A 24,758-nucleotide genomic window follows, 5' to 3' on the forward strand; every position below is an offset into this window, starting at 1 on the left:
TGCGAGGCCGTTTAACAAAAGCCCTAAAATACAAAATAAAAAAGCCTAGCTTTAGGAGGATAAAGGAGGGATTAAAAATCCATAATGCAATCCGTTACATGTTAATTGACCTTTTGAGAGAAAGTATTTTTTGAAAAGCAAACTAGAAAATCACTTAGCAAATACATGTCTTCCTAAGTGCAAACACATCCTACTGTTAGAGTTCTTTACATTAATCACGCTGTTGATATGGAGAAGAATGACTAATTGTCCTGAGAGCGAGGCTGCACCAATGAAGGCAACTAGAACCACAATCCACAATCTGTACATTGTGCTAAGCATCCCAGTAGGAAGACCGGAGTCTATGTAATGTTATACATTTGTGTCCCAATAAAACTATGCGGTCTATGTGGGTGATTCTTTCAAACCTCTGATAAATGTTAGACTGTATTTGTCCCTCATTGACGCTCTCTGCAGATTCCTCGACACATTGACCCTGTCTTCCAAATATGCTACTTTACTGCCAGCATTCATTCTGCATTTATAATACCACTGTGTCGGTGTCAATAAAGTGGGCGTGGTAGCTCCTCCTTTGCAATCCTTTAATTCTAGAGTGTGCCTCTCAACCAAATTGTTCCCTACCCCTCATAGTATCTCAATCAGCTCGGACCATGAGCCTGTAGAACCTTTCATGCAAAACTTCACAGCAATTTGATGGAGTTGCCCACTAAAGCCACAGAATCAGTGCAGCTTCAGGTCTAGAATGTTACCCAATGACAACCAAATGTCTTTTAATCATAAATGTGAAATGTAGCTCTCAGTGACTAACATAAAACAGTGAAAGTGACCCCAAAAGGCTTCTAGAAGTCCTAATCCAGATTTTGTAACGGTCCTTGAATCCTCTGGGGTCAGTGTGATGCTCATAAGCTCCACCTCCATGCAGTACCAAGTATGTATGCTATTACACCTTAGATCATTAGTGTGGCCAGGAGAGAGAAGGGGGTTGGGTACAGAACAGAACAGCAGAGAAGGAGAATTGTAAAGAACTGTTAGATGAAGTGTCCTTTCTTTAAAACCGACCTGCTCTCCCTTTCTTATTCTGGACTGACTTTCACTGTAAAAAAGGCAGCTAGCTGGATCTCTTTTTAATTCCAACCACATTTGCATTTAGGATCACATTGGACCACATCTAGAATATAAATGCCATGTAATTCACTCAATCTTTTTTAGACCGTAATATTCTTAAGTATTTATTATGTTCTCATAATTCACATAGACATACCACAAAGACTACTCCAAGGAGTTTCACAGTTCACAACAGAGTAAGTCCTTTTGATATTCAGTAAATTGAATCAAACTTATATTGAGTCTTGTCTTCATTGAGACATTTGCAGACATAGGGGGTCATTATGAATGTGACTCTCTGAAGACTGCCACACTCGTGGTGGCGGTCAGAAGTGCCGCAGATACAGTGATCTGATCTCCACATTACAACACTGGCAGTTAGACTGCCAGGGAACCACCAGCTCCGCCAGGATCATAGATCCAGGTGGCCTGGCAGTGGCAGAGATCGTAATCCACCGGGGAAGCGCTGCAAGCAGCGCTGCCCTGCGGATTACAACCTTGTTCTACGTCAGCCTTTTGCATAGGCAGTGCAGCCCCCCCCCCCCCCCCCCCCCCCTCCACCCAGCACCTTCGCAATGTTTGTCTGCTTTGCAGACAGTTAACATTGCAATGATGCTGGTACACCCTGCTGGCTACAGCATAATCGAGCCGGAGACCAGTCTGTAGCCTGTTTCCCACTAGGCCAGCGGGCGGAAACTTGGGTCTCCGCCCGCCGACCTAGCAGGAAACTTATGACTCTGGCAGGGAGGTAGACACGTAGGCATCAGTCACCCAGTCTGGAGTTTAGGGGACGGGCTTTCCCATCTGCCGAAATGCGGCCCATAATCTTTAGTGACTGTTCTGTAGTTACTGGAATCTTGCTCTGGAGACCATTCAAAACTTTGTTCCATTGTTTTTTACACAAAAAAACTTAAATGAAGGCTTAAAGAATTACTTTCTTTACTCAGGGATCTTAATTAGTGTCAAACTGCTTTCTTTATCAATTTGCTGTCTACAAATAAGTCTTTCTACTGCTTCACCCACATAAAGAAAATTTCTTCAATTCTATAAATAAACTTGCTTTGGCTTGAATAATCCTCAGAATTTGTAACAGAAAGTAGTGAAAAAGCACTCCTACCTAGAGACCAGTTTGGTCTCTGAATTACACTTGCCCTAAAGGCTGGTGATCGACAGGAAGTTGTCACTTTTTTGTATGACTCAGGATAACAAGTGATGGAGCTAGGACAGGCTGTGCGCTAAGCCTCCTGGGACATGTAGACCCCTTCCATCACACATGCAGAAACAAGTCTAAAAACCTGGATAAAGAAACAAGGGAAGGTAATAACTTGATCACAGCATGTTCACTTGTCTTTGTGTAGCGCATAGAGCACTTGCTCTCTTGTCTCGGCGATCCCTCTCTTGCCACATTTTTTGGGGGTGAAAACAAACTGGCCTTGCTCACATCAGAAGAAATGGAAAACACCACTGCGGTATTTGACACGTTTCATCAGACTGCTCCTAATAATGGGAATAATAAGTTATGATGAATAAACCTTCTTGCAGATTCCTTATCTTATGAATACTCCTTCCAGGATTCTGACTAGTAAGGAAAGCATTTCCCCAGAATCTGCATCCAGTCAGATGGCACCACTTGGCTCCAGATGCAACTCTACCTCAAGATGTGATGTCACAAGAGTACAGTGTCCCCAGCCAGCGCACTGGGGTTATTTCTGTTTCTCTGTGCTCTATGATGTGGTTCTGAGCTCCTGTGTGATGTTATGCCTACACACTCCTTGACTTCTGACGGCGACTAGGTCAAATGTCTTCACAGAGGGCCTCTAGGTTTAGGTCATGCAAAGGATGGTACACTATGTCCGTTTTGGGCCCTCATTATGACTGTATTTCAGATCTGAGATCAAGCCATTACACTGTTGCCTGTAACTCATGTATTCAAAGGCCACGCTGGAGCAGAAGGTAGTTTTACTGTTTGCTACTCCCAAGCAGCTTCCTCCCCCAAAAGCAAGTAAATGTCTAGGAAAGTTTCTACTAAGGGATATTCCCACAAGAAGCACAAAAAGGGTTATAGGGAGGAAAATTCATCTTTTTGGATCAAGTGATCAAGTTCCTATGACCTTTTGCCATCTTCAGATCATTACCCGATGGCAGACTTTTCCTCCACATCTACCAACCCCTGTCATCCAAGATGGTAAGATCAAACTTTCCCAGTTTAACAGAATCCTCCCTCCATCCACCCCCCCTCACACCACCACCATCATCTTGAGCCTTCCAGCTAGCAATGATGGATCGTGTCAGGATGGCTGTCCTGTCCGATGGGCTACTCCTTAAGGGAGAGACCGTTAATGCAGGCCTAGCAGCTCTGACCTAGACCCCTTCCAATGAAACACCTCCATGAGTTTGGGCCCTTGTGCCAGTGGTGAAGTGGAAACCAGCTAGGGTGTCTTCCTTATCTGCTGTGCCCTTTAGCATGGATTTGAATGCTGTTGGTGATGCCGCCTATGCAGCCAGTGCCAACAAAGGAGTTAATGTGGCTGCAAATGGGAAAGTCAAGGCTAATCTTAAATGTGGAACCTGTTGTAAGCATCTCCAAGAGTCCAAAGATTAACCCCCTTGGAGAATTTGGGTCAGTGTCAGATCCCTTGGTTACAGAGATTAAACACTGGCCAGATGGAGGATGATTAATGTATTCTAAAAATGCTTGTGGGATGGGAGAACTTCAGACCATTTTGGTTTCCATTAATCACAATTTTCTACCCGGATAAGTTGGTCCTTCAGACCTGTCCGTCTTTCTTAGTCAAGGTGGTGTCTGCATTTGAAATAAATCGCATGACAATAGGCCCATGTGAAATGACTATATCGGACATGGACATATAGTAGTTGTCCTCGAGAGAGCAGTTACCTAATATGTATTTTGTGTTCTCTGTTTAGATTGGATGTGAACTCGTAGTGTGGTTGATAACTGCTGCAGAGGGTGAGGGAAGAGGAGGGAGAAGCCTTTGCATCCATGTTGCGGAGTTGACAGTTGTTTTGGCTCTGAAGTCTTTTCTACTTTAACAACGTTTTTTCCTGGACATACCATATCACAGTTCTTTATTTAGACTAACAAGACGAGGTGGAGAAAATTGTCTGACCCCAGCATATGTAGCCATTTTTTTAAAAACTTCGGTCTGTAGTCTAAACTACTTAACTTATGCACCCACGGGAGTGTGAACATCACAAGTAACAATCTATCCTGGAATGGAGTGATTGAGCCATCTACTTATTTAGGTAAAAAAACGCCTAGCAAAGTGTCTTATTTTTCTACTGAAAAGGAAACCACTCATGTTTTAGAGTGATGAATTTCAAATTGACCAAGAAGTTATCAAACTTTGAGCCCATGATTATGTTAACATTGGGAAAATACATCCTCTCTTCAAAGAGTGGACTAGGTCTCGTAACTTGCCCATTATTAGTGAGTATTAGTCTATTTGTTCTTGATTGAGTAACTTATGGTCACTGGATTGAAAATATTGAAACCCGTTAAGCTACCATAAAACTAGTTAACCCCAAATCAGCACTAAGACTGCAAAAATAATCCTTGATTTCCAAATGTATTTTAATGTTTTACACGCCAAATGTAGTCCATTCTACTATAATGTTGCTACAAATTTTCAGAATGTGTATTGTGAGGTCCAGGCCTGTGCTGGCATCTCTCAGACACAATATAATATAATCTGCTTGTAACAAGATGATTTGCTGTGTGCCTGATTATCCTGGTCTTTGCAGGTCTTTAAACCTTCTTTGCTATGGGTTAAATGGCAGACGGGAGAAGGCAAAACTGCTTTGTACCTCTTTAGTAGGATATGAATTAGAAATCACTTGGCCTTTACAGACCTTGGCTGTTGGTTCCACATGTAATAAGTTAATCCATTTCCTCATTGTTTCTCTGAACCCCTGGTTCTTGTAGTATCGCAAAATTGTATTTCACACTCTGTCAAGGGCCTTTGACGTTCTGTAGAAACCAACTCTGGTTGTGGGACTGAGTCAGGTGTGTTCTAGCATATGGAAAAGCCGTCTTGTAGTGGGTGAAGTGTTGCGCCCCAAGATAAGACCCCATAGTTCTGATATAACATCATTGGATCGCAGTCTAAGAATTTGATTTGCAGTAACTTTAAGAGCTGTATTCAGCATGTCTTGACCAGTTTGGCAAGGGAGACAAGGTGGGGGTGGGTCCCTTGTCAATGGAGGGAGCATGTCCTTTGAGAAAGCTTCCTTATACATGGCATGCATTTTGGTGTAATGTTAAGCACTATTGCAGTTGTGTATGTTAAAATTCCATGGGTCGCCCTTCAGCACCAGTCATTTTCCCCCCTGTTAGCAAGGTTAACTATTGCGTTTTTTTCTTCTTTTACTGTCAGTGGTTTGTCTGGCTCTTCAATTTGGTCAGTGGTAAAGCCCAACTCTAGCTAAATACTCTTCTAATTTCTGTTCATCCTTTACATCCTTTTTTGAGCAGTGACAAATAATAGTAAAAAACACTTGATTAGTATCTTGTTGTGGGTGTTTACAACTACACTCATTGAGAACACAGGTTACCAGTGACACTTTAAATTTAATGTTTTTTATGTTTTGTTTTTGCCAACTCAGTAGTATGTCTGTTTTGTTCCAGTCAGTTTATTTCTCTCCACGTAGATTCTGAAGTATAAGCAACTCATGCCCTCCAATAACTAGGCATGTTTTCAGTCAGTTCATATAGTACCATTCTTGATTCACAGGTGATACGGGACAGCCTTTTCTAACTCCCTGTGGCTTTTCCAGTAGTACCAACTCTCACACCAGTATCGTCTTAACTTGATATGTTGTCCTAAGACAAAGTACTCTTATTGCCACCTTCTAGTCCACACTATTCCTGCTAAGGCATAGACTGCTGTTAATTCCCTTCATTCTCATTCAGATAGTGTTAATCCCTTCTCCTACAGCACCTTTATTTCTAGGTCTTCCAGTGCAGCTGGCTGGAGCTTTCAGGAACGGATCATGCTTTCATTTTATTGCAAACAAAATATGATTATCTTCAGAACTTATTTTTCAGATATATTCCACCTTTACTAAAGAGACTTGAAGTTGTTGGGAGCTGTAAATTGTATCCAGTGTAACATACAAGTCATGACGCACAAAATGTGGGAATAGTGTTTGGATTCTGGATTAAGTGAGGGGAAACAGTCAATCGAATCCTATTAAGACAACAACTCTTTTATACTCTGGGCATCCATAACAGCAGTGAGATGGGTTGAGTGTGATGAGACTAATCCGTGGCCACATCACTTATGCTATTGTGTTCACCTCTAGCAACATGGGTCAGTGTGCCAGGTTTACAGTATTTTTCAGTGAGATGTCAATCGGACTTGATGAATATTTGATTTATAGTAAATATACTGTTGAAATAGGCCCTTTTTGCAGGGTTATCCACAAACTTTTTGCCTTTTTCAGGTCTGTTTTTGCTGGTTTATTGTCTCTGTGCACTTTACCACTGCTAATCAGTGCTAAAGGGCAACTGCTCCCTATAGAAATTGTACTGTTGATCGATTTATCCATGATTGGCATATTTGATTTACTGGTAAACCCCCAGTAAAGGGCACTAGAGTTGCCCAGGGCCTGTAAATCAAATGCTACTAGTGGGCCTACAGCACTGGTTGTGCCACCCACATAGGTAGCTCTGTAATCATGTCTCAGACCTGCCATTACAGTGTCTGTGTGTGCAGTTTTGACTGTAACTTCGACTTGGCAAGTGTACCCACTTGCCAGGCCTAAACCTTCCCTTTTCTTTCATGCAAGTCACCCCTAAGGTAGACCCTAGGTAGCCCCAAGGGCAGGGTGCAGTGTATGGTTAAGGTAGGACATATAGTAATGTGTTTTATATGTCCCGACAGTGAAATATTGCTAAATTCGTTTTTCACTGTTGCAAGGCATGTCCCTCTTACATGGAGGCTACCTTTAAATATGATTAAAGTGTAGATTCCCTTTGGGAGCGGATGGACATGTGGAGTTTGGGGTCTCTGAGCTCACAATTTAAAAATACATCTTTTAGTAAAGTTGATTTTAAGATTGTGCGTTTTAAAATGGCACTTTTAGAAAGTAGGCATTTTCTTACTTAATCCATTCTGTGACTCTGCCTGTTTGTGGATTCCCCGTCTGGGTCAGTTTCACAGTTGGGCTCTTCATACCTCTCCTCTAGACAGTGACACAAAGGGGGCTGGGGTGTAGCCTGCATATCTTGATTAGCCATCTGTGCTGGGGGGAGGGGGATGGGAGGAGTGGTCACTCACACCTGAAAGGACTGTGCCTGCCCTCACACAATGCTGTCTCTGACCCCCTGGTGAGTGTCTGGGGCCTGGCCCGGACAAGGAAGGATATTGCAAACACTTTGCTTTGAAGTTTTGAAACTTCAAAGGCAGAACTGGGCATAAGAATCAGACCCAAAACACAGACTTTTAGAATCATTCTGGAATCAAGAGGAACCTCTGCCCAGGAGAAGAGCTGAAGGAGGAGTACTGTCCCTTTGCTGTGTTGCTTTGCTGGATTTGCTTGCAGTTGCTGCTTCTGCCTGAAAAGAGTGCAAAGGGTGAACTTTGCTGTGTGTCCTGCTTGAGAAAATTCTCCAAGGGCTTAGAGTAGGGCTTGCCTCCTGTTGGAAGTCTCAGGGACACCAAAGACTTCAGTTTTCTCGACCTGCAGCACTGGGAACTGTGTGTTTTGTGCTGTCCAAGAGGAGAAATCACCACGACGACGCCAACCTGCACCGTGTCCTGCCGCCGCCGCACGGAGTCGCATTGCCCCGCTTCGCACCGCGACCCTGGTCTCATCGACTCAGTCATCAGACGACTTCACTGAGCCGCTGCTCGCACCGCGACCTGTGGGCCCCGCACTCCGGCGTCATCTGCTCACACCGCAGCCTGGGCATCCCCGACGACATCGCTCCTGCTGACACCGGCGCCACTGCCTGCACTGTGGCCTGTGGACACCACTCGTGAGGAGCATGAAGCACCGTCCCGCGCCGCTGCCCCGGTCCTCCGATGCCAGCACCATCGGCTCCAGTGTCGTCACCAGGCATCCTTGCCTGCACTGTGGCCACCGCTCGTGAGAGTCATAAAGCACCGTCCTGTCCCGCACCACTGGCTTGGGCCTACAGACGACAGCGCTTCCGCAACGCCGCCGCCGCTGCCTGCACTGTGATCTGTGGACACTGCACATTGCACCGCCCCGCCCCACTTCACACCGCAGCCCTGGTCTCATCGACGCCGCTGGACGCTGTTGCCGAGCCATTGCCTGCACCGTGACCTGTGGGCACCGCATGTCGCATCGTCCCGCTTTGTACCGCAGCCCCGATGCCATCCCTGCCAGCGCACCTGATTTCATCAGCCCGGAGTTCGATCCCTGAGGTGTGTGACTTCAAGGGCCCGACGACCTCTGCACCAACTCCGGAACCGACGCCAGCGACGCCGTTCTCCGGAGCTCACCGTGAGGATCCCGACACCCTGCGAATCCAAGGTACTGTTTGTGGGACTTCCCGACACCGCAGCTGGCCCGCGACGCCGAGGCCAGCCTGAACTTTTGGTTTTGTTGTTCACGATGCTGTGATAGCCCCAGGTGGAGTTATCGACTTCAAGGAACTGTATTGTTAAGTACAACTTGCAGCATTTATATTTTTATTACTGTATGTTGGATTTTTTTTATCGTATTTGGTCTTGTTTTATATAGATAAATATTGGCTATTTTTCTAAAACTGGTGTGGTGTCCTTTTGTAGTGTTTTCACTTATTACTGTGTGTTATGTGCAAATGCTTTACACATTGCTTCTGATAAAAGCCTGACTGCTCGTGCCAAGCTACCAAGGGGGTGAGCAGGGGTTATCTGAGCAGGTATCTCCCTTTTCCTGACTAGAGTGAGGGTCCCTACTTGGACAGGGTGCAAACCGACTGCCAACTAGAGAACCCATTTCTAACATATACCCTATCTAGTTTATCGTTGACAACCTATTGACCTTCTTGGTCAGTCCGAGTTTTGTGGACTGTAAAGGGTATACTCTGTCCCGCCCAAATCAAGACTCCTCTAATATATGCGGAATAACCAGTACAAATTAACTATCACCGCTTCAGTTTTTCTTAATGAGGTGCATCCCTTGCAGCTTTAACATTTATGCACCATGTCATTTAATATAAAAATGTTTTATGCTGTTTAATAAAATTGTTCATGTTCCTTACATTTCATGTCCGGAATGTGTACTTACATAACAGAGCCATGGGAATGTGTTATCTGCTGTCTTTTCTCTCTGTCACCTTTACTTAAGTAAAGCCGATCCTGTGATTTGTATCAAAAGTTTCATATGGTTATCTCGTTTTATTTTCATTTGCCTTCGTTTTATTATCTACCCAGATTAATTATACAACAAACTCCTCTAAAGCTCCTACCCCAAAATCCCCAAAATTTGAAGATAGGACCAGGGATAAGGGAAGGTGAGTGTCGCTGAATGACTTCCCTGCCAGATTGTCAGATGCATTATTTAGAATGAGTCGTGAACTTCAAAGGTTTTGTGTACCTGGGCAATCTGGTTATTCATTGGTAGTCTCAACAAGCTTCTCAATCCTGTGACCAGTTAAACAGATCAAATTAAGTTGTATCCTGTTCCAGGACCCACATTGAGTAGATTTTCAGTCTCTTTTCGAGACTGTGTCCCAGAGTTCAAGTTTATGGTGTTCTTTTTGGGTTCAGTGACTTTTTTTTCTTTTTCTTCAGTCCTGTCAAACATTGTTTATCATTACTAATGTGGTTTCCTTCCCTTCTTGTCTGCTTGGTACTTTGACTTTCCAATTTCTCGACCTTCTTTGTTATCTTTTGGATCGGTGTTGAAATGGGGAGAAACCCAGCCTTTTGACTATAAATGTATTGGTCCACTCGTACACTTCTTTCGGATCTGTGAATAACAACTGATCTGTCAATATTTTGATGTGTCCTGGAAATTCAAGCACAACATTACAACCTCAGATCTTTTAACTTACATATACCTAAGAAAGTGGAGTAGCTGCTGTGTAGTCTGGGGTATTATGACATTCCCAACTGGTAAAAGGCAAGCAGTCCTTACTCTTGTAAAATCACATTGCTGTCTCTAATTCAAGAGGTGCACACTCTACTGTGCATAATTTGGGTAGGCCCTTCAGTGCACACTGTCACTTCAGCCAGCTCTCAAGGTATGCAACCATTTTGAATCCTACAACTTTTCAGGTAATCCAGTCATGCTTCACTGAGATCATCTCTCTAAATACTCTGTACCCCGGTCTAAAAATCTTACTCTTTTAGTGAGATCCATTACTTGTTATTGTAGATTGTCCATTGTTAGACACAGCTTAGTGAGTGTAGATTCACTTTGTTTACATCATATTTCAGTAGGCTCATGCCGACCACTGTCTGCTTTTTATTTTTAGCACCTCTGTTGTGGTGGTTATGGTATCAGATTTCTTGTCCAGGTAGTCTGATGGGTTAGTCTCTAACTCACTCATTTGTATGTTCCTGGTTCTTGTTCTCTGCCCTGGTTGATGATTTAATGTTCTGGTCTTAGTTTCCAGGTACAGTCATATGCTATTGCTGTTCTTGGGCTTAACTGTCATCACAGCAGTAACAGCAGCCAGTAACTATCTGGAACTTTGTCAGACCAAGTGGAGGGAAGTTCCAGCTCTTTAACAGACGGCACTCTTACAGTATTATCAAAGGGACAATTTAGTGCTTTTGCAATGTCCATCAGTGAAGGTGCACTACCCCCATTTCCCAATTTCTGAGTCTTCAACACTTCAGATGCTGTAGGTCACCTGTTTGCCTTTGGTTCTGTGCCTCTGAGGTCACAGTGACTATGAAGCTGCTGAGAATATGGTGTGGGGGTAACTGTTTCGGGGTCTGGACCTTTTCAGTTCATTGGGGATCAGGCTCACCTCTAGCAGATCCTCACCAATTAGTCTGTTTACTTCTTTAGGCAGTATATTTCTGCTTCCAGTTAATTTTCTCTTTGCTATCACATTTTCGATTTGACCAGTTCTTGGAACACTGCCTCTGGGGGGTCCTTCAACCTTCCTCATTGGGGGCAAGCAGCCTGTTTTAAGGGTTTTAACTAATAAATTAAACGCAAGATCTGGCCCACGTGACTCTCAATAGATGGCAACCCTGTGCCATTAATGAAAACCTTTGCAGGACAATATTGAATGACAAAACCATAACTTTTTATTCGGATTCAAAAGTCATTGCAAAAGTCAAAAAGTAGTCTATTTCAAATCTGCATCAAATAAAGCAAACTGCAAGAGCAGTTAACATAAGGTTAATGTTAAAGCTAGTAAATGTCCAGAACCAAGTATAGTTCCTGAAGGTAGACAAGCATGCATCTGCTCACTTCAAAAGTCAAGAAAAGTCTAAGTATAAATCATCAGTCAGTCTATTGTATGGTCTACTTAATGCACAAAAGCAAGAAAGCATAAATCATTAGGCAGACAAGCGTACAGTCTCCACAGTTCTAAATCAAGTGAAGGTCTGGCGCACAGCCCAAAAAGGGCACATTTAAATAGGTTCCAGTCGATGAAAACTACACCCTCGACATAGTGAGATCTGACATCATAAGGTGGTACTTATAATGTGTTATTCATATAAACCAATAGCAAAAAAGAAACAATAAAAAGGAAACATATAGGAACACCTAACAACGTGACATTTGTGCTACATTGATGGTGTCGCTCACGCTCCTAGTCTTGATAGTATATATACCTCTTATTTCTATTAATTTATTAGGCCAGGATTAGGCTTATTTAGGTTGAGTTCTGTGGAGCTCCCATAGACGCTCCTTGAACCAGTTGGTCCCAACCAATGATCCGGGTATCCCTGCGAGTCCGCGAAGAATCCTCAGGGGTCCATGCCTGCTTAAAAAAATAAAAAATTAACAGATTAATAAAGTGCATATAAATAAAGTAGCTAAATGTACAACTGACATTTTTTAAACTTACTATAATGTCAAGCAATTTTAAATTGGAGACAAAAAACTAAATTAGTATCCTCAAACTGCTTTCTGGGAGCAGTGCAGGTGCAGCAAACATAGAATGGATGATGTGTGGCTTCAATTGAATTTAGAAAAGCTCCAACCTTCCTATTAATTTTTTTTATTTTATGTGTTTGCGAATTAAATAAAGTATTATCATTTGTGTATGTGTTTGCTTGAATGCTTGTTTCTGTAAGTTTTTGTGGTTCAAATCATCAACAGTGTTAATGCCTCGGTCCCTGGTTTCTAGTATTGACGAAGTAGGGGGGTCCCCAGATTCCAGTAATGATAAATTGGGGGTCCACCGAAGTCAAGAGTGGAAACCTCTGCCTTAAATGATCAGCTGTTGAACAACAGAAAACCTTTGTTCCTTGTTAGACATTTACTTTTTGCCTGGCAGTTTCTGATTTGTGCTTACATTGACTACAGTAAGCGAATCACTGCAAATATCTGTATTGCAAACACTGCCAACTCCACTTAAATCATTCTGTCCTTGCTGCAAAACCTTTTTATGTGTTTTGACCTGCCAGAAGAATTGGTTGTCAAGGCCCTTCATGAATGTCAATAGCAAGACCACAGCCATCCATGTCATAGCGCCATCCAGTTATTTAATCTCATCAGTCCGTCTTAGTGAATCATGCCACTGTATACCTGTCAGCCACATCGTTCCTTCCGTATGTTCTCCAGTTTTTTTGCCCTCTGCCACTGTGCTCTCTGCAGCCCATGCACACGCACGGTCTGCCTTTTGTATTTGTTGACAGCAGTTTTACCATGAATGTAAATGCTTGGTTTACTGTTTTATATATGTGGAAATTCCTCTATGAAAGTACAGAATAGGCATATGACTTGTATATGTAATTTGCTGTGTATATATTTTAATACTCATGTATGTTTGCTGTTTCTTTGTTCCACCCTTTTCATAATGTCATTTTTATCTATTTCAGTAATGACGCTAGACCAGACTTTGAAATTAAATTGGAGGTGTACAGTTGCTGCGTTGAAGAATCTTTTTCATCCAACACACCTAAGAAGCTTGTTCAAAGACTTAGACGCTCGTTTGGTAAATCTGTTGCAAAGAGTCTGAGCTTTCACTTGGATGGACCATCTCCCGAAAATGTCGCCCTCTTTAATCCACCAAAGTGAGATTTAAAATTTTATGTATCTAGTTGGTCTGTAGAGTGCACAAGCTTATAATATGCTGAGTTATCTTAATTTCAAGTGCTTGCTCACTATGAGAAGATACTAACAAGCAATGACAAAGCCAGTGTGGTCACTCAGATTAGACGTAATAGCTTTGCCAGTCTTTTTAGCCATGTTGTACAGCATTTTGGCTACTGTCCAGCACGGCGGTTAAAAAAAAAAAAAAAAAAAAAAAGGTGGCTGACGCATCATTTTGTAGGCACGTGGATGCATTCAGGGAGTTAAAATTTCACAGAATATCTACTTGTCTAAGAGACTAAGGCCCTCATTACGACTTTGGTGGTATTCGGGTAAGACCGTCATGTGAAATACCGCCACCATACAGACTGTGGTATTACCAGTCACAAAGAACAAACTGCCTAAATTCAGCCACACAACCAACTCTGCCAGGCTGTCTGACAGTGAAATGCTGACTGATCTACCTCCTGCCCGCCACGCCGGCCCCATTCCGACCGCCCTATTAAGAGTAATTTTTCAGCACAGCAGCACAACCAACCAGAGGTGCTACGAGCCACAAAGCACATCCCATACATCATAAACACCTGCACATTGCACACTTTGCATACAACACCACCACAACCCACCAGCACCTACATCCAATCACCCCCACACCACCAATCACCCCACACTGCACCCTACCCGCACAGCATGCCCATTTCCACCCCCCTCCCCCCCAAAGCACCCACGGTTTAAAGACTGAGTTGCTGTTCATGGGTGACAAGATAATCGGAGTTGAGCCACAAGTGATGGGAGTCCAGGTCCAGCAAACATCATTGGCCAGGAAAACGGAGTTATGGCAGAGGATCGTCAACAGGGTCAGTGCAGTTGGCACCCATCCACGCACAAGGGAGGATATCAGAAAGAGGTGGAACGACCTCCGGGGGAAGGTCCGTTCCATGCCGTCATGGACATCATGCATCCGGAGGGCCTTACCGGAATTGACAGAGGGCTCGACACTGGTAAGGCAACAATTTACACCCCCCTCCCCAGGCACCCACCACTCCTAACCAGCATCCCTACCCACCACTCAGCTATCCAGCCCATCCAACACCACTGCAACCCCCCAATCGCTCCACACCCTTCCCCTGCATGCCACACCACCCCTCTCCCACCATACCCACACACATAACCCTCGCCCCTATGCACGGATAACTATCACAATTATAAGAACCACAAAGCATCACAACTCACACAGCTAAAATTCACTGTACCACTTCACAGTTGGACACCTGCATGGACAACCATATCACAGCCCACACCTACTATTTGCTACAACTTTCTCCCAGCACATGGCAATGACAGCAATGCCAGCCACCATCCACCATGGCACATAGAAACCATAGCAGTCTCTCCATAACCAAATCACCGTATGCAGCGCTGCAGCTGTCATTTCCATCACTGGGAAGCAAATGAAGCCACTGCATGAACCACACCATGAAAATGACAACTACACGTCCAGATACAAACTCTCCCTCTTTACATCCACAGGTAACCCTGCCACTGCCACCCAGCAGAGGATGCCAGGGCCTGACAGCCGTCCCAGTGATGAAGGCCCCAGTGAATGTCTGGATGGGGACGAGTTGCCTGGGCCATCGGAGGCGACTGGTCAGTCAACTCTAAGCATCCCCACCCTGGACGCACCAGACTCCCCCCTCTTATGTGGCTTCAACACCTCAGCTAGCCCCTTCTCCCCAAATCTGTGCCCCAGGGACCTCTAAATCAGAAGAGTGCCCCACAGTACAGGGGCCAGAGTCAATGGCACACACCCTAGACATTGTAGGGCCTGGTGCTACTGGTAGTGGGCACACTGCCAGGGGCACAGGCACTGGGGGCTAGTGGCAGTGGGAAGGGATCAGTGGCCCAACAGACAGGGCAAACGCAACTGGCTGCCCAGGAGGCCCTCACCCAAGTCCTGGGTGCATACTACCAAACTCAGGATACCATGGCCCATATCCTCACCACTGTGAAGGAGACCCAGGGGCTGCAGAGTGAATACCATCAGGAGGCTATGCAGCTGTGGCAGAATCACAATACCACCATGGCCTCCATGGCTGGGGTGCTGAAGGAACTCACCACCATCCTGCGTGAGTCCATTTCACACCAGCAAGCCCCTTCCATTAGCCACCTCACTTCTGAGCCCTCCATGTCAGTGGCAGCTAGTGGCATGGAGGCCCTGCCACAGGACCCACAGGACACCAGCACCCCAGACCTCCCTGCCCTTGTAGTGGACAAGCCCCCACGCAAACAAGGAAGTTCAACCAGACATCCTGCCATAAGTGATACCAAGACCACCGCCAGGAAGTGATCCTCTCCTTAACATTCAACCTTGTGTCACTGAGGCACCCTGCTGACTGTCCTCCATCATATCTCTGTACTCCCATGGCCACCATACTGGACCTTGACTACCCACAGCTGGCCCACGTACTCTGATGAGCCCACCCACCATGACCCCACTCATCACTCCTAGGCACTTGTACAACCCAAATAAACTACATTTACCGAAATTACTGCCTATGTCTTTATTGTCATGAGTATGAAAGATACTGCCATTACATGTGTAACAGTTAACCCTTTGTCCTGCCAATGTATGAGACAAGGGTGTGATAGGTAGCAAGCATTACAGTGGAGCAGGCAATGGCTGAAAAAAAGGGTCAAGTGAGGCAGGGACCAGAGTGCACTACAACAATGTCCTGAAAGTAGAACAAGACAGTGGCATCAATCACTATAGGCGTCACATATGCCAAATCAACACGCATGCACTGTAAGTACAGGAAGCAAAGGTTGAGATGGCAAGTCAAGTCCAAAAACATATGGCCCTAACAAACCCATATTCACAAGACACCTCCCAAATGGACCCTCCCTCACATCAAACAGAGCCACACGTTAGGCAGTTCACACTGCCATGAACAGTAATGTTGCACTGCCTCCCAATGTTGAATCCCATGACAGGATGCAATACAGAGGTTACCACCTAGTGTTGCACACATATTGCACTGGATCTTGCAGTTCAGGGAACAGTGGTCCTGCACATATGTCACAAGTGCAGCAATACAACAGCAGGATGAGAATAGCACTGACCTGTGCACAGTAACACCCCGACTCATGGCCACATATAACCCCCACCAAACCACCCAGAGTCAGAGCTCCAATATCCCCAGTTATTACGGATAGCGGGTGGTAGCATGGCACAAGGCAGACAGTGGAACAGGACTTATAACATACATTTGACACATACCTGTATCTCAGTGGAAGTATTGTCATCAGCTCTGCTCTGGAGTCCGCTGCATCCTCATCTTCCTCCTCATCACTCCCCAGGTCCCATTCATCAGCCACTGGTACAACTGCCAACTCCTCCGCATCCAGCAATGGGATGTGACCTCTCAGGGCCAGATTCTGTAGCATGCAGCAAGCAACAATGATCTGGCACACTTTCCGTGGTGTGTAGGGTAGAGCACTTCCAGAGATGTGCAGCCACCGGAATCTGGCCTTCAGTAGGCCAGTGGTCTGCTCAGCCACCCGTCTTGTTATACTGTGGGCCTCATTGTACCTGTTTTCAACAGATGTAGTCGGATGCCTCACAGGTATCAGTAGCCATGTAAGGTTGGGATAGCCAGAGTCACCTGTGTGCACAGAGGTAAGAGCTGTTTCAGGACCAGAAGGGTGTAGTGCAGATTGTGAAGAGTGTTGAGAGCAGAGGGGCACACATATGAAAGTATACATACTGATGAGGCAAGCCCGGTCCCTCTGTAATGGTGCCATCATGTGTGGGACAATGCTGTTTGCAGAATGTATGTGTCATGCACAGACCCAGTGAACCTGGCCGACACTTGTCATATATTGGTCTGCGAGACACACCACTTGCACATTGATACAAAATAAGTTTTTACGGTTCCTATACACTTGTTCACTCCTCCTGGGTGGCACCAGGGCAATGTTGGTGCCATCTATGACCTCTATCACATGAGGAACATGTACCAGATCATAGAAGGTAGCTTTCACAGTGGGCAAATCAGCACGATGTGGGAACCTGATGGAGCTGCACATTAGCAGGGCGCTTGAGTCGTCCTTCAGGATGTTGCTGAACATGGCCTGTGACATCCCTGCTGCCAAACCCACTGTCATCTGGAAGGACCCTGAGGCAAGGAAGTGGAGGACTGACAGCACCTGAACTTTGGGAGGAATAGCATTTGGATGACAAATGGCAGGCAATAGTTCCGGCTCCAACTGGGTCACCAGCTCCATAATGGTGTGACTGTTCCGATGATAGGTCTGCATGAAGTGTCGCTCTTCCAGGGGGCCATGGTCGACTAGCGGCCTGTACACCGGAGCATTCCTCAACCTTCCACCGTACCTGCAAATGGGAGGGAGTAGAAAACATGATGTGCAGCATTGACTGTGGATGTATTTCAGCTGTGCACAGGTCACTAAATGTCACCCATGACGCACCTTAAATGCACCCTCAATACACATTACACATGTAAAATGGCAGTCCGCTGTCCTGCATGCACTGGACAGATGGAAGTGTGCTCATCCTGCCGGTGTAACACATCATGGCGGTAGGTGGTCTAAACCGCTATGCAACTCATTGGTTGACATGGTTGCCTATGGGAGATAGGAGCCAATGGTTATCTCCGACGACTATGTCCGCCTCGGCCGTGACCGCCATTTGAAGTGCTCATGCGCACTTGACTCCTGACAGTCGTGCACAGAAGACCTCCACTGCATGTGCTGCTGTGTTCAGACTTGGGTAGCCAAGATGCCATGTCCTGTAGGATATAGGGACCCAGCCTTCACCCAGGAAGAATTGGAGTACCTTGTGGAAGGGGGTTCTTTCCCCTGTATGGACAGTTGTATGGGGCAACAGAGCAGCAGGTGAGGCCAATATCACTGTCCTGTCTTTAAATGGTGTGTAAGGGTTGGGGGTCCTTGGGTCGACCCTTTTTGACTGGAAAATGGACATGGGTGAGGAGTCTGAGCCTACGTAGATTGAAGACATGTGAGTGTGGTCATGAGATGTGTGCTGTCCACTGCTGTCCCTGTGATGCCACTTTACATTAGTTTGTCCTTCTGTCTGTGTCACCCATGCAGATCAGCGCCCATCAGAAGAAGGGGATATGGCATGCCATCGCCAAACAAATGCAGACCATGGGGGTCCATGCCCGGCGTGGCACCCACTGCAGAAAGAGGACCTGGGAGGCTGGCCCTGGAAGACTGCGGAGGCCCATGCTGGGACATCCTCCCAATGTGGGAGTGGTGCCCTTTGGACCCTGACTTCTCTGATGGCCTGTATTTTGGTGGTGGTCTACCCTGAGGTGGATGGGCGCTTAAGGGCAGCCCCGCAGCCACAAGGGGTGAGTACACACACTCACTTATGATGTGTGTTGCCATAGGGGCTTTGGGTGTGCACTATTGGGAAGCTGTAGCGTGGTTACTAAGTAGATTCATGTCCACTGTGGGTATTAGCCAGCCTGGCAGGATTTGCATCATGAATGGGTGGCCATTCAGTCTGTGAATGGAGGTGCAGTTAGCTCCAATGTGGTATCTGTGTTGTCACCTACTACCAAGATTTGCTAGGCAGCACATGCCAAGAAGATCATAGCATCTGTGGTGTCAGGACATTGTAATCAGTTGATGCCAACCACTGTGCCAGGAGTAGTCCTTAATCTGCTGCAAAGTACTATGTGTAGTGAGGTAGGGCGGGGTCAAGAGGTCACTGTGCAATTTTACAGTGGCCTAGTTGGCATGCCAACTAACCATGCAGAATTCTGTTGGGTCTGTAGTCCAAGAATAGTCTCTCTCTACAGGCATGTGAAGAAGGCAGGTCCTGGGCAGGTGTGGCGTGTATGCCTCAGCATGTACACAATTGCATCTGTATCAGCGGAATACATGTGCATTGCTGTGGTTTCCCCCTGGTGTTCCATTGTTGTAGCATGTGTAGGTGAGGGCATGGCGTGTCATGGCATGGCACCAGAAGATGATGATGATACTCTGTGTGACTGTTGTGCTGGCATTGACCGATTGCACCCAGTCTCTCTCTCTCCCACCTACCCTCCTTCCCTCTCCTCCACAGTCTGTGTGCATCAGCATCATCTGGTGAAGGAGAAGAGGCACCAGCTAATGGAGATGCTGCAGCCCAGGGGACCCAGGAGGCTGATACCAGCGGAGCTGAGGGGACCAGTCGGACAGAGGGTGAGGAGAGTGCAGCGAAGAAGACCGGATCAACGACAGTCTTCAGATTCCCCCTCTGATGGACGCTTCCTGGTGGTGGCAGACCTATCTGGGACTATCCCAACACTGTCCTTGTCTGCCTGTAGACGCTCTCCCAGGAGGGTGGAAGTCTCCTTCGCCGCAGGTACCTCTGCCCCTGCCCCATTCAGCCCTGCTGCCCTCAATAAGGAGGCTATTGACCTCCTGAGGTCCATCTCTGTGGGGCAGACAACCATCGTGAATGCCATCCAGGGACTGGCGTCCCAGATGCAGCAGACCAATGTGTTCCTGGAAGGCATTCACGGTGCCCTGTCGGCCCTGCAGAGATCATTTCAGGCTCTGGCCTTCTTCTTTATGGCAGCCTGTGTCCTTTCATCTTCCGTCCGCCCTCCAACTACCTGTTCCCAAACCCACATCCCTTTCCCCTCACCCATCCAAGGCACACTTACTGACCCACATAAATCCACATCAACAGACACGGTACGTAAGGACAGACACAAGCACCACAAACGCCACTACCGCCACGCACACAAACCAAATTCAGATGCAGACATGCCAGCATCCACTCCCTTCACAGACTCCCCCCTCACAGTGACACCACCAATCACACCTGGAGTCAGCACCACATAAGTCCCAGATACTGCCGCAGGTGCCATCACTACCACTGTCACCACAATATCAGACCCCCATAAATGCACCCCATATACCACATGCGCACACTCCAAGACAATCAACACCCCCACATGCAGCACATCCAACCTACCTGCAAGACACCACCCCAACATCCACTCACACATCCCCTCTGCCATCTCCCGGTATCTCCTCCACCCCTCCTCCCAGTACACCTAAACGCCCACACTCACCCAGCACACACACATGGCACACACCCACACACCTGCACTCAAGGCACCTCCATGTACACATCTTTCAACCATACCCTCTCCCTACACTCCCAAACGTTCTTCCCACGACCCACCTTCTGCCCTAAGAAACGTTTTCTGACCGAGTTTTCCACGTTTCCCACCACTGGCTCAGTCCCTGATTTCAAATCACCCCTCTCACCCCCCCCCCCCGCCCCTTCAAGCCCAACACTTTGCAGTCAAGTTAGGGCCTCATTCTGTGCCCTGTGTTCTTGGGGCACAATGGACAATTTTGAGCTGGCCCTTGGGCCTCATTGTACATAGTTTATATTTCTTTAAGTTATTCATTATATCTGCACCACTGCACAGTTGTTATCGATGGAGACAACCCTGTCCTGGCTTTCCCAGACATGTATGTGTCGTAGTTATGTGATTTGGGGTGGGTGTGTGTGTGTTTGTGTGTGTGTGTGTTGGCATGGGTGTTTCTATGTGGGTGTGGCTTGGCGTGCCATGTCTGTTTGTGTGTACTACTGTCTTCTTCCAGTGTGTGCTAGGCTGGTGTACTTACGGTTGGTGTCTTGGTTGACGTCGCTGGTCCTGGAAGTTAATGGCCAGCAGGAGCATTGGGAAGACTTTCAGTTCACGTGCCATGGCACCTATGGACATGCCTGTGTTCCTGAAGGTGAGTGTTCCCTTTTATGTTGTCTGTTTCCACCATGTTTTTTCATGGCAGTGAGACCGCCCCAGAAATCCTGGCGGTGTGCAGCCTTGTAATACAGACGTGAGAAACTGCCTAACCGCCGGCCTAGAGATGCGTGCCGCTGGCTGCGCTGGTCCAGCCACACTGGTGGTGCGGAAAGAAAGCTGGCTGTGTTCTGCAGTTGCCTTCCCCCTTCTCGTAATATGGCGGTCTTAACCACTGGGCCCGCAACGGTCCGACCGACTCCATCACCGCGGCGGTCCGCAGAACACCATACTTGTAATGAGGGCCTAAATGTTTCAGAAATCTACTGGTCCTGTAAACACATAAAATCCACTTGCACCTTTGATGCCATGCAATGAGGTGACAAATTATGGTAGTATTCTGATACTGGAGTTCTGATGGTAGGGCCTCTGATTGTGGCAGGGCTCATAGTAGATCATATTTGGATTATAGAAAGGCATGAATTTGCCACGTTCTTATTGAACAGGGCACTCAGCACAGCAGGTCTTTTTCTCAAATAGTTGAATTTCACTGGCTCTGCTTATGCACTGGCCGCTTTAATGAATGGGATTTATTTAGTCCAGCTTTGCAGTTGTGTTAAGAATCTGAGTATGCCTGCACTTTTATTGTGCTGAGCATCAGTTTATTGCAGTTTTTCAAATATATTGTTGCTCACATTGTAAATTTCTGTCTTTCTAGTTTGGGGATGCATCTTGTGAATTTCCCCGACAACCTTGCTACTAATCATGCCCTTGATCTCACAAAATGTTATTGTAATTAATTTCAGATTTTGCTTGCTGTGCAGTCTCTGTTACACATGAGGATCAAGATCACCCTCAGTCTGACATTGTCCACTTGGACATTTGTGTTATTTTCTTCTACTGACTATACAGGGAGTGCAGAATTATTAGGCAAATTAGTATTTTGACCACATCATCCTCTTTATGCATGTTGTCTTACTCCAAGCTGTATAGGCTCGAAAGCCTACTACCAATTAAGCATATTAGGTGATGTGCATCTCTGTAATGAGAAGGGGTGTGGTCTAATGACATCAACACCCTATATCAGGTGTGCATAATTATTAGGCAACTTAACAAAAAACAAATATATACCCATTTCAATTATTTATTATTACCAGTGAAACCAATATAACATCTCAACATTCACAAATATACATTTCTGACATTCAAAAACAAAACAAAAACAAATCAGTGACCAATATAGCCACCTTTCTTTGCAAGGACACTCAAAAGCCTGCCATCCATGGATTCTGTCAGTGTTTTGATCTGTTCACCATCAACATTGCGTGCAGCAGCAACCACAGCCTCCCAGACACTGTTCAGAGAGGTGTACTGTTTTCCCTCCTTGTAAATCTCACATTTGATGATGGACCACAGGTTCTCAATGGGGTTCAGATCAGGTGAACAAGGAGGCCATGTCATTAGATTTCCTTCTTTTATACCCTTTCTTGCCAGCCACGCTGTGGAGTACTTGGACGCGTGTGATGGAGCATTGTCCTGCATGAAAATCATGTTTTTCTTGAAGGATGCAGACTTCTTCCTGTATCACTGCTTGAAGAAGGTGTCTTCCAGGAACTGGCAGTAGGACTGGGAGTTGAGCTTGACTCCATCCTCAACCCGAAAAGGCCCCACAAGCTCATCTTTGATGATACCAGCCCAAACCAGTACTCTACCTCCACCTTGCTGGCGTCTGAGTCGGACTGGAGCTCTCTGCCCTTTACCAATCCAGCCACGGGCCCATCCATCTGGACCATCAAGACTCACTCTCATTTCATCAGTCCATAAAACCTTAGAAAAATCAGTCTTGAGATATTTCTTGGCCCAGTCTTGACGTTTCAGCTTGTGTGTCTTGTTCAGTGGTGGTCGACTTTCAGCCTTCCTTACCTTGGCCATGTCTCTGAGTATTGCACACCTTGTGCTTTTGGGCACTCCAGTGATGTTGCAGCTCTGAAATATGGCCAAACTGGTGGTAAGTGGCATCGTGGCAGCTGCACGCTTGACTTTTCTCAGTTCATGGGCAGTTATTTTGCGCCTTGGTTTTTCCACACGCTTCTTGCGACCCTGTTGACTATTTTGAATGAAACGCTTGATTGTTCGATGATCACGCTTCAGAAGCTTTGCAATTTTAAGAGTGCTGCATCACTCTGCAAGATATCTCACTATTTTTGACTTTTCTGAGCTTGTCAAGTCCTTCTTTTGACCCATTTTGCCAAAGGAAAGGAAGTTGCCTAATAATTATGCACACCTGATATAGGGTGTTAATGTCATTAGACCACACCCCTTCTCATTACAGAGATGCACATCACCTAATATGCTTAATTGGTAGTAGGCTTTCGAGCCTATACAGCTTGGAGTAAGACAACATGCATAAAGAGGATGATGTGGTCAAAATACTAATTTGCCTAATAATTCTGCACTCCCTGTAGAGCAGTTCCCTTGTTTGCTGTGAGAGAGCATATACCAAGTACTATATCCAATGACTGGAAATTACTTAATTGCTCTTTTTTCTTTTTTTTGTTTTTTTAAAGGCTGCAAAAACTAATGAGTCAAAATGTCGGTTAGATACTTGATTCACTTGCTCAAAGAATTGAATGTGAGAAAATCTACTCATGAGCTGGAAGTAGGCCAGAAGTGAATTTTCCGGGCTGGAATGTAATACAAGCTTGTGGACATTGTGGGTGCGTCCTACCTTATATTTGTTTGATAATTTATTTATAAGTGGACACATAAGAGTAAATAACCATCTACCCTCATGAGGTCAAATGAACCTTTGGACTCAAATAGGTGTGAATGTTAGGCTCTGAACAAACAAAGTCAACAATAAACAAAACCAAAGAATACCATCATTAATCATAATTAGAATCAGTAATTTAAACATACCATGACCTTTTTGGCCACAAATCACCACACCAGTTCAGTAAAGTTAAAACATGTACTGCCCTTTAGATTAACAATGCTGAGGATCACATAAACCAAGTGCAAAACCAAATTATAAATCTACATGAATAACACAGGTTGACCAAAGCAATTTAAGAATCTCAGCTTTGACAGAATATGAATTATTAGGCACTCAAGAATCACCATACAGAATTACAACAATATCAGATGCACAGTTGAGATTGATTACATTGAGTTAACACAGATGTATTATTCACAATCAGTTATTTTGCGCAGCCAAATTCAGAAAATTACATTCTAACTATTACCCTAATTAGATTAAGCATGTTGGGCTTATTCCAGAAACACAAAGAAGACAAAAACAAATTTGGAAAACATCTATCTATGGCGCTAACAACAATAGCAGTTGGGTTTCTAGAAGAGAAAAACATGAAAACCTGCAAGAAAGACAAATGCATAATTTTGGTTATACCTCTCCTTAATTGGTTCAGCAGGCAGCGAAGTCTTCTTCAGTTGAGCATCTTCTGGTCATCTTCAGTGGTCAGTGACATATGGGGAAACAGTCCAGTAATGTTTGGCCTTAATGCATGTGAACTGTAAGTGGCAAATAGCACATTATTCCACTAGCAGAAATAATAACCCATCTGAACACAGCACAAACAGTAACTGCAACAGAACTAAATCTCACTTCAGCAAGGAAGAAAATAAATCTGCTCTTGAGCAAGC

At 45.5% G+C, this 24,758-nt stretch overlaps 1 protein-coding gene across 2 annotated transcripts in view; it reads left to right on the forward strand.

Moving 5' to 3' along the window:
* RTKN2 (rhotekin 2) overlaps nucleotides 1–24,758 on the forward strand; it is a 266,886-nt gene that overhangs the window by 102,816 nt on the left and 139,312 nt on the right. For both annotated transcript variants that reach the window (XM_069240910.1, XM_069240911.1), the window contains exon 6: nucleotides 13,089–13,283. In XM_069240910.1, the coding sequence (XP_069097011.1) occupies nucleotides 13,089–13,283 (195 nt within the window). The remainder of the gene's footprint in view (nucleotides 1–13,088; nucleotides 13,284–24,758) is intronic.

This window comes from Pleurodeles waltl, chromosome 6 (genome assembly GCF_031143425.1).
Source record: "Pleurodeles waltl isolate 20211129_DDA chromosome 6, aPleWal1.hap1.20221129, whole genome shotgun sequence".
Classification (NCBI taxonomy): Eukaryota; Metazoa; Chordata; class Amphibia; order Caudata; family Salamandridae; genus Pleurodeles; species Pleurodeles waltl.